Source organism: Centruroides sculpturatus, unplaced genomic scaffold (assembly GCF_000671375.1).
Source record: "Centruroides sculpturatus isolate CEXI.00-Female unplaced genomic scaffold, Cexi_2.0 scaffold187, whole genome shotgun sequence".
Taxonomy (NCBI): domain Eukaryota; kingdom Metazoa; phylum Arthropoda; class Arachnida; order Scorpiones; family Buthidae; genus Centruroides; species Centruroides sculpturatus.
Window position 1 is genome coordinate 435,087 of NW_019385662.1, and position 16,367 is coordinate 451,453.

General features: G+C 27.8%; 1 protein-coding gene across 1 annotated transcript in view; it reads right to left on the bottom strand.

Annotated features, from left to right (window-relative positions):
- Positions 1-15,418, bottom strand: part of LOC111640980 (persulfide dioxygenase ETHE1, mitochondrial-like) — a 36,161-nt gene extending 20,743 nt beyond the window's left edge. Inside the window, exons 1-2 of the mRNA XM_023387075.1 lie at positions 15,231-15,418; positions 5,873-6,017 (exon numbers count right to left, since the gene is read on the bottom strand). Coding sequence (XP_023242843.1) covers positions 5,873-6,017; positions 15,231-15,386 — 301 coding nt within the window. The 5' untranslated portion in view covers positions 15,387-15,418. The remainder of the gene's footprint in view (positions 1-5,872; positions 6,018-15,230) is intronic.
- Positions 15,419-16,367: the final 949 nt, after the last annotated feature.

Below are 16,367 nucleotides of genomic sequence, written 5' to 3' on the forward strand. Positions count from 1 at the left end.
ATAATGAGGCTAGATTATAAAAAAAAAAATATATTAAATTAAAATAGTGTGTGTATTTTTGTTTGTATAAGTAATAAAAATACATCTTACAAAAATATGTACAAGCAATAAAAATACTCTTACAAAACCTACTTACAAATGCTTCTAACATTGTGAAGAAAATTAAATTTAAAGAATATTTATTCTAAATGTTTTATAATGAAATACTAAAAGTAGATCAGTATTTGTTGTTATTCAGAACCATTGTTCTCATCTGAACTGTCAATTAAGTCACTTGAAATTCTGTATCTGACATTATCTCATAACACATTGTAAGCACATTTTAATCTTTGTAAAAAGTTTCTACCTAATCCTATGATTAGGTAGAAAATTAAATTACAAACATATGTATGTAATTTAATTTAAGTAATTTTTCAAGCAAAGCAATGTTTGTAAACGAGTTCTAAAAGACTAACTATATTTAAATTTATTACTTGTATAAACAAACAAATATACAATAATAATGCAATTACTACTGCTACTACCCTAATCTGATTTGTCACAGGATCAGAAAGATATAAACAGGAAAATTAATATTTTAATTTTTAAAACTGAGTTTGAAACGCAAAAAACATCTTTGAATATTAGTAATTTTTATTGTATTTTAGCTTTTATGTAAACAAAAAACAAACTTTTCAAATTTTTGTTGAATGTATTAAATACTTAAAAATTAATTTACATGAATTATAAGAAATCACACCTTCATAGATTAACAAATTTCATCTTTATTGCTTTTTAATAGTATCCTAATTACACACAATCTTTTGGACCAATAAGCCCATCATCAGAGGCTCCAAACATATTCCATAAAACTTCAAAATTTAGAATATAGACCATATCTGATTTCAGTACTTTTAGGATTAGGCAACTGCATAAACAGGATTGAGGGAAAATTAAAATAGTGAAAGAAGCCAAAGAAATTTTCTGTTTGGACATTAAAGATCCACCAATTAGTACCTTGTGCTAAAAATAGGTCATCCATCTATCTGGCAATGGTGATGACACCTGTTGCAGTCAAACTTAATTTTACTTCTATTAATCAACACAGGCCTATTATATCAAGTTTATAATTCTACATGCTATCCTATGATGATAAACACTTAAATTAAAGTGTTCTTTTCATTAAAAAATTATTACATGTATTTATCAATTTAGTGTTGCACAGCCAATTATACAATAGGCCTATCTAATTAGAATATTTCAAACTACATAGTAAATATTAATTTGTTCATAAAATATTTTCTTTTGTATGCTAGGTGCAACAATTTTTCGGGAAATTTTGTTTATAAAATTTATGTTCTCCAGAAATTTTGGGTTTTGGAAATATTCTGCAATCAAATCAGGACAAATCAAACATTTTAAATTCTAAAACCATGAAAATTAAATATGGTCTAAACTCAGATTCTAAATTTTGTAAATTTTATGAAACATTTGGATCTCAATGAGCTTGTCAGTCTGAAAGAATTTAAGTTAGATGTTTATATGTAATTAGGATACTCCTAAAAAGCAATAAATATGTAACTTAAAAATATATTTTTTAAATTATTTTGTATAAGATAATAATGAAATTATTATAATAATAATAGTTTATTGATTTAACAAATTCTTTTACAAGGGAGTAAATAAAATTGTTATTACAAAAGTTTTAGTGAGTGTACAAAAAACTTGTACAGTTTATATAATGTGGTTGCACTAGAAGATTCTTCTAATAAATTAGTATAACTGTAATTAATCCCAAAAATATCTAATCTTATTTCACAAAGAGATTCTCAACTCGTGAACAAGTGATTTATCATCATCGCCGCCATCATTTTGCAAAATGAACATTTGGCATTATTCGATATGTTAATTCTTTTGCCATTTAGAGTTATTGTATATTTATTTAGATGAAGTTGAATAAATAGTGATTTGAATTTATAATTTATATTAGACAATAAATAAATGCAACGAAGGATAAATAATAAATAAATAAATAAAACGAAGGATTCCAAGGAATAGAGTGAAAATTACTTGGGAATTTTTCAGTAAAATCCTTCTCTTGCAAATAAAGAAGATCTTGTTGCCAGTATATATCTCTTAGCCTTTGTTCACAGTCCTTTAAAAAAAGCTCTATCATCAGAATAAACCAAACAACTCTCAAACAATAATCCAAGGTTATTCAGCAAATTCTTAATAGTAGTGGATAACATTTCCTTTGAGACTGTTTTGTTGGATGATAAGAGTTTAGTTTATATCAGTTGTCTGTAGTTATTTTTTGGTAGCACAATAATTTTCCTCCAAAAACAAAGTAAATTCATGATAATTATTATTGCCTTACTGTCCTTCAGTTTCTTAATATATATTTTTTGTCAACTTGGACATTAATTAATTATTAATAGGACAATTGTCCTATTAACAATTAATGTCCAAGTTGACAAAAAAATATATATTAAATTCATGATAAATTTACAGCGAGAGGGGGTCTTCCTAGTTCCGTCCTTAACGTGGCCTCAGGCACAGAATGATTTAGATGAAAAATCTGCTTGAAAAAGAAATAATTGTATTTTTTCCACTTTATCAACTGTCAATCTCCTCCATATTGGAAATGCACATAAAATACTTGATCTTATTAACACATCAAATAATCTAAACTAGTTGTTGAGCAACGATTCTTTCATTTTGACAAGTAATCTAAAGAAAGACTTGATATTTACCTTGGCCTCAATTCTCACTTTTTCCAAATGAAAAGAAAAGGAACCATGAGGAGTAAAATAAATTCCCAAATATTTAAAATTTGATACAATTTTCAACCTGTGTTTCTTCAAATAAAATTTATCTGATTTTTTTAAATTTACCTCCTCTATGAAAAATCATTACTTTTGTCTTTTCCAAATTAACTGTTAAATAGTTATTATGACCATATTTTTGAAGTAAATGTAGTCTCTCCTGGAGAGCCACGACTGAATTTGCCATTAACAGAACATCATCCACATAAAGAAGACAGCTTATATTTTCATTGGGTGAAATTGCAATTGCAGAAGTTTAGCCTTATAAAGAGTTTAGAAGATCATTTAGAAAAAGGACAAAATGAAATGGGCTTAAGGGTTCTTGAGGTAATCCTTTTTTAGATGAAACAAAATCTGTACAAAACGAAGATTCTTCTAGTAAATAATGAGTATTAGCAAACAGATTTTTAGTAGATTGATAAACTTTGTTGAAATGACATATTATGGTTCAAATTAGAATGTATAGATGTTCTAATTTGAACCATAATATGTCATGGTCAATTGAATCAAAAGCTTTTTTAAATCTATGAAATCTGCACACAGTTTTATCCATTTTCTTAATAGTGTTAATTGAAGAATTTCATTTAAAATAAACATCTCTATTCCTGACGTAAGCTTCTTGATAAGGAGTGATAATATTGTTCACTTCTAACCATAGTTGAAGACAGTTTGTTAATATGTTAATTAAAGCTATTGGACAATAATTGGTTGGTAGCAATCTGCTTCCTTTTTTTTATATGGCATTTTAAAACAGATTTGTTTTCAAGTAGTAGGAAATTCGCCATATCATTTAAAAGAATTAAACAGATTTAAAATGTCATTTAATATTTCACTTGGAAGACATTTAATCATTTCGTTTCCAATTTTATCCAAGCCAGGTGATTTGCAAACTTTTGATTTTCTTACTGCGTATTCTAGTTCTGACTGAGATATTGGATTGTCTAGAAGAGGAATATTTCTAATTGAAAAACTGTTTAATAGAATAACTGTATGAAGCCCTGAGAAATGAGGTTTCAAAAATACAAACCAAATCTCATTTGAGATTACAATAAAGCTGGATGCACAGATGCGGCACTGCAAGGAAAAGTGGCAGAATGACGTCACTTTTTCTTGCTGCAGAAGTTGATTTTGTGCTGCTTTTCTCATGCTGCAAAAGTTGGTTAAATTCTATCTTTTGCGGAGACTGCTGCCAATAACAGTTCGTCTGGTAGTCATGTGAGAAAATACAATCACATGGTGTTTTAATGGGTTTAAGTTCGACACGGTTAACTGAGATAACTAACATCAGAATAAAGAGGAAAGGATAATAAATTTAACACAAATTCTACACAAATAATCATATTTAATTTAATTCAAAGAACAAAACAACCAAATCTTACTCAAAATAGTATTCTTTATCGAGAGATCTTAATCAAGGAATAAGCGTATTTTGTACACAAGGTCTTTCTCCATCCAAGAAAATATCTCTAATCCAATATATTCGACAGATCTTCTAGCTAAATAAAGTAAGCCATATAAAACAAAACTTGTAAACACATGGATAGCAGCAGTGTTGGTATCATTTGCCATCTTGAATACTGAACGCATGCACTGAAATGTAAGCAGAGTGCCACTTGTGTGGTTGTGCTGCTGCGCAGCAAAGATGCATTTGCAACATCACTTTTCCTTGCTGCGCCACATGTGTGCATCCATATTTACCAATGACCAAAATTTTTTTTGTATTTTTTGTATGTTGTAATTGTAGCTTAATTTTGGCTTAAAGTAACTTTTTCTTAGCTTTTCACAATGACTTATAACTTTTGTTTAGTTTGCAATACTCTTCTAGCAGATCTCAATTTATTTCTGTGGAATTTCCTTAACAAACTATTTTTTTTCCATTTTAACCTCAAACAATGGTTTATCAAAAGGCTTTAGTGAATTTGGTCATTCTTAAGTCAATAGCATTTGTAAAAATTCTGAGTAAAAATCCCACACATCCAATAAAAACCTCTTCTTCAATAAATCATGTAATGAGATGACTGATGAAACATATTTGTCAAGCTTGCCCTGGTTCCATACATATTGAGTTTTCTGTAGTTTGCATGTCTGTGTTTTACCCATATTAAAATTAAATATTGCAGAAGTAAGAAAATGGTCTGAACTGAATTTGTCCAAGATTTTGAAGTCTTTCGAGTTGTCCAACAGATTAACATTTAATGCTACCAAGTCTATTACCAACATACCGTTCAAAGAAATAAAAGTGAAATTTGCCAGATAGACCATTTATGCATCGGCCATTTAATATATGTAAACCATATGATTTAATCAATTGTAGATAATTTTTTCCTCTGAGGTTACAGACTATGTTGTTAGATTTATTAGTGTTTAATACATGAATGTTAGGGCCATAATAAAGGTTATCTAATTCCTCTCCTATTCGTGCATTAGTGTCAGCTATTATGAGTATTTCATTATTGAGAGAAGACTGTATAAATTTTTTCAGTTAATAATTCATTGTAATAAGGAATATTTAAATAAACAAGGATAATAACCAAGTTGTTTTGTTTCAGTAAATTTTTTGAATTAAGCTTAACTGCTATAAAGTTGTCAGATTTCAGTAGCACCTCTGGTTGTCCTAGAGAACAAGAAATTGCTAGGATTAGACCTCGTGATGGTCGACTTGGACCTAATGGTTTCCTTGCTAGTTGTTCTAGTATAAATGAATTTGGATTTAGAAATAAGATCTTACTCCTGTAGGAAAAAGACAACCAGGTTTCAACTACAGCAATAGCATTGTAGGTTTGCAGAATCTGAACAAATTCTTGATCTTTTAGAGTTATATTTATTGTTCCCTGGCAGTTCCAAGAGAAAATTTCCAGTGTAGAATTATTAACAAATATATCTTCTTTTTGTACTTTTATTAAACTTTCTGGGTGCTGTTTCTGTCTAAAAAAGATTCTATCTTCTGCAACTCATTAGTTTCCAAGTTATAGGTAAATTTTTCACCATCCATTATCATAATGAAATTATTATTTCTCTATTTAATTAATGAATTTAATACATGAATGATTAGAAGTGGTAATATTTACCTGCATAAATTAGATCAAATCCTAATTCCTTCACTAACTTAACATCTCGATTTGCTTGTTCTAACACTGGATCTATTAAAATTGCTTCTTTTGTGTTTTTATCTGCTAATAAATATGTATAGGTGTAACTGGTGCCATCAAATAACTGTAACAAAAGAAAAATATATTAAAATCACACAACTCCATGAAATTCATTTATCATAAATAATAAAAGGAAAATATATAATAAAATGAAATGATAAAGCAACAGGAAAGAGACTTAAAATAATAGTCTATTGTGTAAAATATTATTTTATGTTATTGTTTAAAAATTTCAAAAAGTCATTTATCTTTAAGAAAAACATTACACACAAAATACATGAATTAGTAGTAGTAGTAGTAGTAGTAGTAGTAGTAGTAGTAGTAGTAGTAAACTTCTTTTTATTAATAAAGTTATAATTTTAAACCTTAGAAAAATATAAACAAAATATTTTATTGTATCAATACACTAAATAAAACTTAGCAGAAATGGCAAACCTATGGAATGAGTGTCCAAAATGGCACGTCAGGAAAAAAATATCTGGTACACAACACACAGAATTTTGTTTACTTATTACAGTACAAATTTTAAACATTATCTTAATCTTTTTATTATAATTTTATCTTCAACTCAATAAATCATCCTTTTTCAATAGCTTTTTTAAATTTATGCTAATTAAAGTATAATCACTTCATTTCTTTAAAAATAGTTGTTGTATGTCTAAAACTTTGGCACAAATAAATAATTTGAAATATAATTACATATACTAACATACATGGCTTGCAAACTCAAAAAAGTTGCCATATCTGACATATATGTAAACCTATGTACCTGTTTATTCATAGTTTAACAGCAATGAAAAAAATATTAATTATAATTTTGAAATGATAAAATTTAAGACCTGATTTTGACTAAATAATCTCCATAAAATTTTTCCAACACTACAAGGTTACATACACATATATATAAATTTGAATATAACTGATAAAGTATTAATTATTGTAGCAGTTTAACATCAAATGAAATATTTACAAATGTATAAAACATTTTCACATCATTTGATTGAGGATAGAATAAATATAAATACAATTAAGCATTTTTTTTTTTAAATCTTAGCTAAAAAGCAGGCAGTATTTAAATCAACATATTTAAATGAACACCATAATAAGTAGGTCTGCCCATACACCTCACTTTGCTTTCTTTTCATTTAAATTTAAATTTTCCAATTGAACATTTGTTGATTTAATTTCGAGTCTGATGCCACAGTGCTCAATGACAATGTTTGAGTATGTCAGTGGTGGATTAATACTTGTAATAACTGACATCAGATCAAGTGATAGAGATTTCAACATAGCAACGAATTGAACCTTAAAAGAAATTCCAGGATAATCTATTGCAAATTCTAACATTTTCAATCTTCAAAGGAGATCTCCCTCAGGATTCTTTAAATTGGAATGCGGANATTTTTAGTGCTGGTAAAAAAAAAAAAACATGCTTTCTTACTAAGTTTATTCATATGTAATAATAAAAATACATATATACACAGTCTTGCATTTTTATCAGTCATGTTTTTTCTGTTTATGGGGGTTAAAGAATCTGTCTAATGTCGATTACTTTTCTGTCGTCTTCAGGATTTTTCACAAGTAATTAATAGCATTGTAATTGTAGAGATCCCTAAGTCTATTAACCTCAATCTGGTTTGGATGCCATTTTAAGACAGTTGTTCTGACATCCTCCCACTTCTTCAAAAGATCTTTAATAACAGATATCAGCATTAATTTGCTTTTTCAGAAGAAAACATAAAAGAATTGTTTCTGTCAGAAAAATAAAAGACTGGAATTACAAGGGAGAATTTCAAAGTTCGGGGGAACACTATCCGATCAGTATATACCAGGTTGAATATCGATGTCTCCCGTGCTCCGAAAAGTTTTGAATTGTTGCCTGAAGACAAAGGAAGACCAATCGGTATTCATTATTTTACGTTGCTTCTTGTGTTTGTTCTGTGAGGCATTCGTTAGCCAAACACAAAAATCTTTCACAAAAGTGTTCATTATCTGATTTGTTCATTAACTGATCACCCACTGTATTTTAAAATCTACATAAGTTATAGCCTAGTATAGCTTGCAAAATTGTCTAACTTGTCCATTCTTCATAATTTTGAATCATTTGGATAGCATCATTATTTTATTTTGTAATGATTTCCCGTTCCTTTATAAATACAGAATCAGGAAATTTACACTTAAAGCAGAATTTTTTTTTAAATATTTTTATTTATAGAATCGGAAACTTTTATATATATGAATATTATGTGCACTAGTAAATTCCATAAAAATGTCAACTCTTAAGTCATAAATTAGAATTTTATTTTCTTGCAGCTAGTGATTTAAACATTAAATACTTCTTTCAAGATTATAATGGAATATTCTTGTAACAATGAAATTTTTATATACACAATTTAAGAAAAATATATTTAAATAAAATTCTTAATTATAATAATGTAAAAATTAGTGTAATTTTTTAAAAGAACAGTATAAAATTTTAAAATATATATTATTCTATCTTTATTCCCTCTCAATTTTAATTTATACAAAATATGCAAATGATGTTACATTATGAACTAATGTTAGCTTACATAAAATTATAAATAAAATTTATCAATTGTAACCTATTCTGCCAAAACATCTTTTTATTACTTAATTCTCAAATTATCATCATCTGAAAATTTAAATATAATAATTACTATTACAAATTATCCTGCATTTCGTGAATTGTGATTTATTGTATATTGTACTGGAGAGAGCCCAGCAGGCCAAATGGACCTTGACCTAAAAGGTTCATTGTGCACAAGAACAACTGTTACTCTATTGAATATGTTATCATTATATTAAAAAAAACATATTTAAAGTTAATAATAACAGTAAGAATTTCAATTATATTGACAAACAAACTATCAAGGCATGTGATTAAATATATCTTTTATCATATATATGAATAGAAAGTAGACACTTGATATATCATTTATAATGAGATGTGAAAACAGTTCCAACTCTTTCTATTCTTTTCTCTTAACATTAACTAAAGTAATTCATTTACCTTCACTGAAATATTATTTAAAGTATAAGATATGCAGTTATAAGGTTTAAGACACATTAAGAATTAATGATTGACAAGTTTTGAACATTAAATGACCATACTTAATCAAATATACTGATAAGATGGCTCCTTTTATGAAGTGTGGAGTTTGAAGAAAAATATTGTGTGTAAATACTAAAAGCGGTTAAAAAGGTATTAAAAATTTTATTTGAAAAATAATTTGAGTCTTTTTTTTTTTTAAATCAATATTTTTGCAAGGTTATTCTTCCCATTCTTGTTATTCTATTGCATGTTTTAAGGACGTTACCTATAATTGCCTTAAGGCATGAAAAAAACCTCAAGTTAAGAAACTGAAATTAAATAACAAACCCATTTAAAATTATTAAATTCTAAATAATGAGGCTAGATTATAAAAAAAAAATATATTAAATTAAAATAGTGTGTGTATTTTTGTTTGTATAAGTAATAAAAATACATCTTACAAAAATATGTACAAGCAATAAAAATACTCTTACAAAACCTACTTACAAATGCTTCTAACATTGTGAAGAAAATTAAATTTAAAGAATATTTATTCTAAATGTTTTATAATGAAATACTAAAAGTAGATCAGTATTTTGTTGTTATTCAGAACCATTGTTCTCATCTGAACTGTCAATTAAGTCACTTGAAATTCTGTATCTGACATTATCTCATAACACATTGTAAGCACATTTTAATCTTTGTAAAAAGTTTCTACCTAATCCTATGATTAGGTAGAAAATTAAATTACAAACATATGTATGTAATTTAATTTAAGTAATTTTTCAAGCAAAGCAATGTTTGTAAACGAGTTCTAAAAGACTAACTATATTTAAATTTATTACTTGTATAAACAAACAAATATACAATAATAATGCAATTACTACTGCTACTACCCTAATCTGATTTGTCACAGGATCAGAAAGATATAAACAGGAAAATTAATATTTTAATTTTTAAAACTGAGTTTGAAACGCAAAAAACATCTTTGAATATTAGTAATTTTTATTGTATTTTAGCTTTTATGTAAACAAAAAACAAACTTTTCAAATTTTTGTTGAATGTATTAAATACTTAAAAATTAATTTACATGAATTATAAGAAATCACACCTTCATAGATTAACAAATTTCATCTTTATTGCTTTTTAATAGTATCCTAATTACACACAATCTTTTGGACCAATAAGCCCATCATCAGAGGCTCCAAACATATTCCATAAAACTTCAAAATTTAGAATATAGACCATATCTGATTTCAGTACTTTTAGGATTAGGCAACTGCATAAACAGGATTGAGGGAAAATTAAAATAGTGAAAGAAGCCAAAGAAATTTTCTGTTTGGACATTAAAGATCCACCAATTAGTACCTTGTGCTAAAAATAGGTCATCCATCTATCTGGCAATGGTGATGACACCTGTTGCAGTCAAACTTAATTTTACTTCTATTAATCAACACAGGCCTATTATATCAAGTTTATAATTCTACATGCTATCCTATGATGATAAACACTTAAATTAAAGTGTTCTTTTCATTAAAAAATTATTACATGTATTTATCAATTTAGTGTTGCACAGCCAATTATACAATAGGCCTATCTAATTAGAATATTTCAAACTACATAGTAAATATTAATTTGTTCATAAAATATTTTCTTTTGTATGCTAGGTGCAACAATTTTTCGGGAAATTTTGTTTATAAAATTTATGTTCTCCAGAAATTTTGGGTTTTGGAAATATTCTGCAATCAAATCAGGACAAATCAAACATTTTAAATTCTAAAACCATGAAAATTAAATATGGTCTAAACTCAGATTCTAAATTTTGTAAATTTTATGAAACATTTGGATCTCAATGAGCTTGTCAGTCTGAAAGAATTTAAGTTAGATGTTTATATGTAATTAGGATACTCCTAAAAAGCAATAAATATGTAACTTAAAAATATATTTTTTAAATTATTTTGTATAAGATAATAATGAAATTATTATAATAATAATAGTTTATTGATTTAACAAATTTTTTTACAAGGGAGTAAATAAAATTGTTATTACAAAAGTTTTAGTGAGTGTACAAAAAACTTGTACAGTTTATATAATGTGGTTGCACTAGAAGATTCTTCTAATAAATTAGTATAACTGTAATTAATCCCAAAAATATCTAATCTTATTTCACAAAGAGATTCTCAACTCGTGAACAAGTGATTTATCATCATCGCCGCCATCATTTTGCAAAATGAACATTTGGCATTATTCGATATGTTAATTCTTTTGCCATTTAGAGTTATTGTATATTTATTTAGATGAAGTTGAATAAATAGTGATTTGAATTTATAATTTATATTAGACAATAAATAAATGCAACGAAGGATAAATAATAAATAAATAAATAAAACGAAGGATTCCAAGGAATAGAGTGAAAATTACTTGGGAATTTTTCAGTAAAATCCTTCTCTTGCAAATAAAGAAGATCTTGTTGCCAGTATATATCTCTTAGCCTTTGTTCACAGTCCTTTAAAAAAAGCTCTATCATCAGAATAAACCAAACAACTCTCAAACAATAATCCAAGGTTATTCAGCAAATTCTTAATAGTAGTGGATAACATTTCCTTTGAGACTGTTTTGTTGGATGATAAGAGTTTAGTTTATATCAGTTGTCTGTAGTTATTTTTTGGTAGCACAATAATTTTCCTCCAAAAACAAAGTAAATTCATGATAATTATTATTGCCNTAGTAGTAGTAGTAGTAGTAGTAGTAGTAGTAGTAGTAGTAGTAGTAAACTTCTTTTTATTAATAAAGTTATAATTTTAAACCTTAGAAAAATATAAACAAAATATTTTATTGTATCAATACACTAAATAAAACTTAGCAGAAATGGCATGAGTGTCCAAAATGGCATGTCAGGAAAAAAATATCTGGTACACAACATACAGAATTTTGTTTACTTATTACAGTACAAATTTTAAACATTATCTTAATCTTTTTATTATAATTTTATCTTCAACTCAATAAATCATCCTTTTTCAATAGCTTTTTTAAATTTATGCTAATTAAAGTATAATCACTTCATTTCTTTAAAAATAGTTGTTGTATGTCTAAAACTTTGGCACAAATAAATAATTTGAAATATAATTACATATACTAACATACATGGCTTGCAAACTCAAAAAAGTTGCCATACCTGACATATATGTAAACCTATGTACCTGTTTATTCATAGTTTAACAGCAATGAAAAAAATATTAATTATAATTTTGAAATGATAAAATTTAAGACCTGATTTTGACTAAATAATCTCCATAAAATTTTTCCAACACTACAAGGTTACATACACATATATATAAATTTGAATATAACTGATAAAGTATTAATTATTGTAGCAGTTTAACATCAAATGAAATATTTACAAATGTATAAAAGATTTTCACATCATTTGATTGAGGATAGAATAAATATAAATACAATTAAGCATTTTTTTTTTAAATCTTAGCTAAAAAGCAGGCAGTATTTAAATCAACATATTTAAATGAACACCATAATAACTAGGTCTGCCCATACACCTCACTTTGCTTTCTTTTCATTTAAATTTAAATTTTCCAATTGAACATTTGTTGATTTAATTTCGAGTCTGATGCCACAGTGCTCAATGACAATGTTTGAGTATGTCAGTGGTGGATTAATACTTGTAATAACTGACATCAGATCAAGTGATAGAGATTTCAACATAGCAACGAATTGAACCTTAAAAGAAATTCCAGGATAATCTATTGCAAATTCTAACATTTTCAATCTTCAAAGGAGATCTCCCTCAGGATTCTTTAAATTGGAATGCGGAAATGGAACATTTTTAAGAATTATTTTTTAAAAAATTCATTCATACGTTTTTTAAAATAATTCTTAAAAACATTCCATTTCCACATTCCAATTTAAAGAATCCTGAGGAAGATCTCCTTTGAAGATCAAAAATGTTAGAATTTGCAATAGATTATCCTGGAATTTCTTTTAAGGTTCAATTTGTCGATATTTTGTAAGATATATTCCAGGCTTGCAGAGTTTGAGAGATTTCAACTTTGCAGGAAACCCAGTAATTTCTCCTAACAGTTTTGCCATTACATAAACCTTTGACTTGAATTTCTCTATCTTTTGTCAATGAATTCTTTATTTTTGAAATTACTTCTGGTAACACACCTTCCCAAATTCAAGATCTTTGGTAATGAATGGCAGAGCTTCGTATGTATAAGTTTGAATTTTGCCAAGCACTCGATGTAAACTTGACCATTTGAAGGAAGTGCACTTCCTTCAAATGAGATGCATATTTGAACTGTAGACATTCATTTATGTTTAACAAATCACTTTGTTTTGAACACCACTTTTATGTAGTCCCATGTCAACTCATTTGCAACACTGATGAAAATTTGGACAGAGTTTGATAACAGGACAATGATTAAATGCTATTGACTTCTTTCTCATAGCTTTCATCTTTGTCATAATTCTACTTCAAGTTAAATTAATTGCATATGCAGGAAAAAATATCAAAGAAATGAAAAGAAAAATTAAAAAGATTAAAAAAAACCAAGCAGATAATAGTAATGTTTTAACAACTAAAATAAGTGAATTGTTTAAAAATGAAAAAATCTTAGCTTAAAAATTAAATTCAATAGAATGTAGTTTTGGTGCTAAAAATTTAATAGTCAAAATCAAGAGGTACCCTGGGTTAACTTATAATTCAAATTTAGTCTACTTCTCAAAAAAAAAAATTTAGCCTAAATTTTAATTTAGAAAGTTTCTAAGGATATTTAAATATATTATGAAATTATCAGCAAAGTTTTAGATACTTTGTTTATTATAAATAAACAAAAACACAAAAGAAATGAGCAATTATTTATTGTGACATCACAATGCCGGGTTGCAATTTTTAAATCATATTTTTAATTTATTTAATTTAAAATATATGCTCTCCATCTCAAATTAGTAGTGGCTTGCCCCTCTGCATCATACTTTTCATTTAGAGTTGCACCAATCATCTAACACCTTTTGGGGGAAAATTTTTAGAATTGAAACAACACAACTTCCAGTTTACATCAGAAGTTCATGTATAGTTAAACAGGACCTCCCGCCTCTAAGCTTACTATATCTAGTCTCAACTAACATCTAGCTAACTCCGTTCTCGAGATTACGGAAGAACAGACAGACGACAGTGGAAATTTATAGCTCTAAAATTTTTTCAAATTGCAGCCCAAGATGGATTACCTCCCTGGGCTATGCTACTAATTCTACTTCCAGTTCCCACACCAAACTTTTTACAGCCCTGCACCAGAAGCAGAACAAAAAGCTCTGAAAATGTTTTACTTGTAAATCAAATTATAAATGATAGCATTTTCATTTTCTTTTTTGTTATTTTTGCACCTATAATTTAGATCACAATGCAAAGGATCGATATATATTGCACGGAATGATTGGTTATCAAGTCTAGAAATGGGATATAAAGAGAACAAAACAAACTTGATTGAAGTAGGATGTGAACTCAGATGTTTCCCATCCCTCCTGTACCAGCAAAAAAGTCAAAGGAACCATACCCACACATGCGACCCTTTGCAAGATATTCTCCTCAAAGGGTCAGTTTTTACCATATACCAGTACTACTGCTTATCCTCTATGCTCTGCACCACTTGCTTCAACCGACATTCTACACGTAGTCGTACACCTCATCACCAACACAGGTGCAAGTTCCACACCACCCTAAAACTACATAAGTACTCCACGAAGAGTTACATGAGCTGAACAGTTAAATGCAACAGTCATAGTGGAGTGATGCAATTCCCAACCACCTGCAACCTGGAAGTATACTGATTTTGGGGGTCATATCTAACAAAACGTCATGCATAGAAGTGCAGTTCATTTGACTTTTTTGCTCTATAACTCTGGTAAGTTTCCAACCGTCTCATTCACAAGTGTAATTATACCCTTGATTAATTAAAGAGTGTATATTGGAGAAATTGTTCTTGAATCCACACAACAAAGGTGAAGGTACTTTTCTTTACTTCACCCTGTCAATCATGAGAACATTTAACAAATGATGATTATTATTTTGTTTTTAAATTTCAGTGAAATTTCAACAAAAATGCAATTAATTTTACAGAATTATATCAGAATTTATGTGACTTTTACAGCAAAAAGAACTACGCAAGTTGACATACGACAGCTCTCAGAGTTGTCTAAATTTGATTTTACCTGTCTAAAGAAAAATGTCGACGTATTGCTCGGCATATTCGTAGACGAAGAGACTTTCCTAAACAACTTTAAAACTGAATTATAATTATTTTTCGTTTTATTTATGTATAAATATCCATTAAGGTAGCTAAGCCTAGAAAACACACGATATGCCATACCTATCACGAAGGCTCCCCCTTGCGGATAGAACTCAAGGACGACTTTTACGTCATCTGATAATTACATTTAATAAGAAAAAAATGGATGATAATACGGTATACGAGAAAAATACAGAAATAATGGCGCCTAAAATAAAACAACTTCCTTTCAGTCTTATTTTTTTGAAACGTGATATTTAATTTAAAATGTATATCCTTAATAATTTGCTTTTCCGGGTTTTTAAAATAAAAACGTTTATTTTAAGCAGGCATTATTTTATTTTTTTAAACAAAATAATATTTAAGTAATGTAAATAGTGAACACAACTTCTAAAGAATTATATTTTAATAAAATTTGTTGGTAAAAAATTAAATTAGAAGTATTTTATAATTTCTGTTCTTCTGAAACAAAATAATATTTAAGTAATTTCATTTGTGAATGCACAGGTCTACCAGGCTTGATCTAAATATACAAATGGCTCTAACTGGTATTATTTTTGAGTTTATCATCAGTAGACTTGCTAATCCAGCCATTCCTTGCACAGAGGAGTGCCAGATTACTGAGGCCTGTGGTACAGGTTTATTTTTGAGGCAGGTGGTGCTGATGTGCAATAATACTGTGTACAGAAATAAAACCAGAGTAAGCAATAGGATGTGTAACATGACTAACATTTTCATGGATACAAAACTACACAGGCAATCATGCTAATGACAATGCCAGATAATTGAGTTGGATTAGTCGTGCTGCCATCTAGTCGGAAAGTTATAAGCCCATCATAAGGATTTAAAGTACGGCAACTGAACGGCTGCCTGTGCTATTTATAAAAACAAACATTGTATAGACTGAAAATGTCTTATCATTTCTGAAGCTACTGTTATCAAGCACATAAATATGAAGTCATTCAAAGGTATATCTTTTGGATGATCATTTTTCATGCTTAAGATCAGCCAATTTAATTTTTTCAACGAGAAATAGGCAATTAAAAGCAAGATACAAACA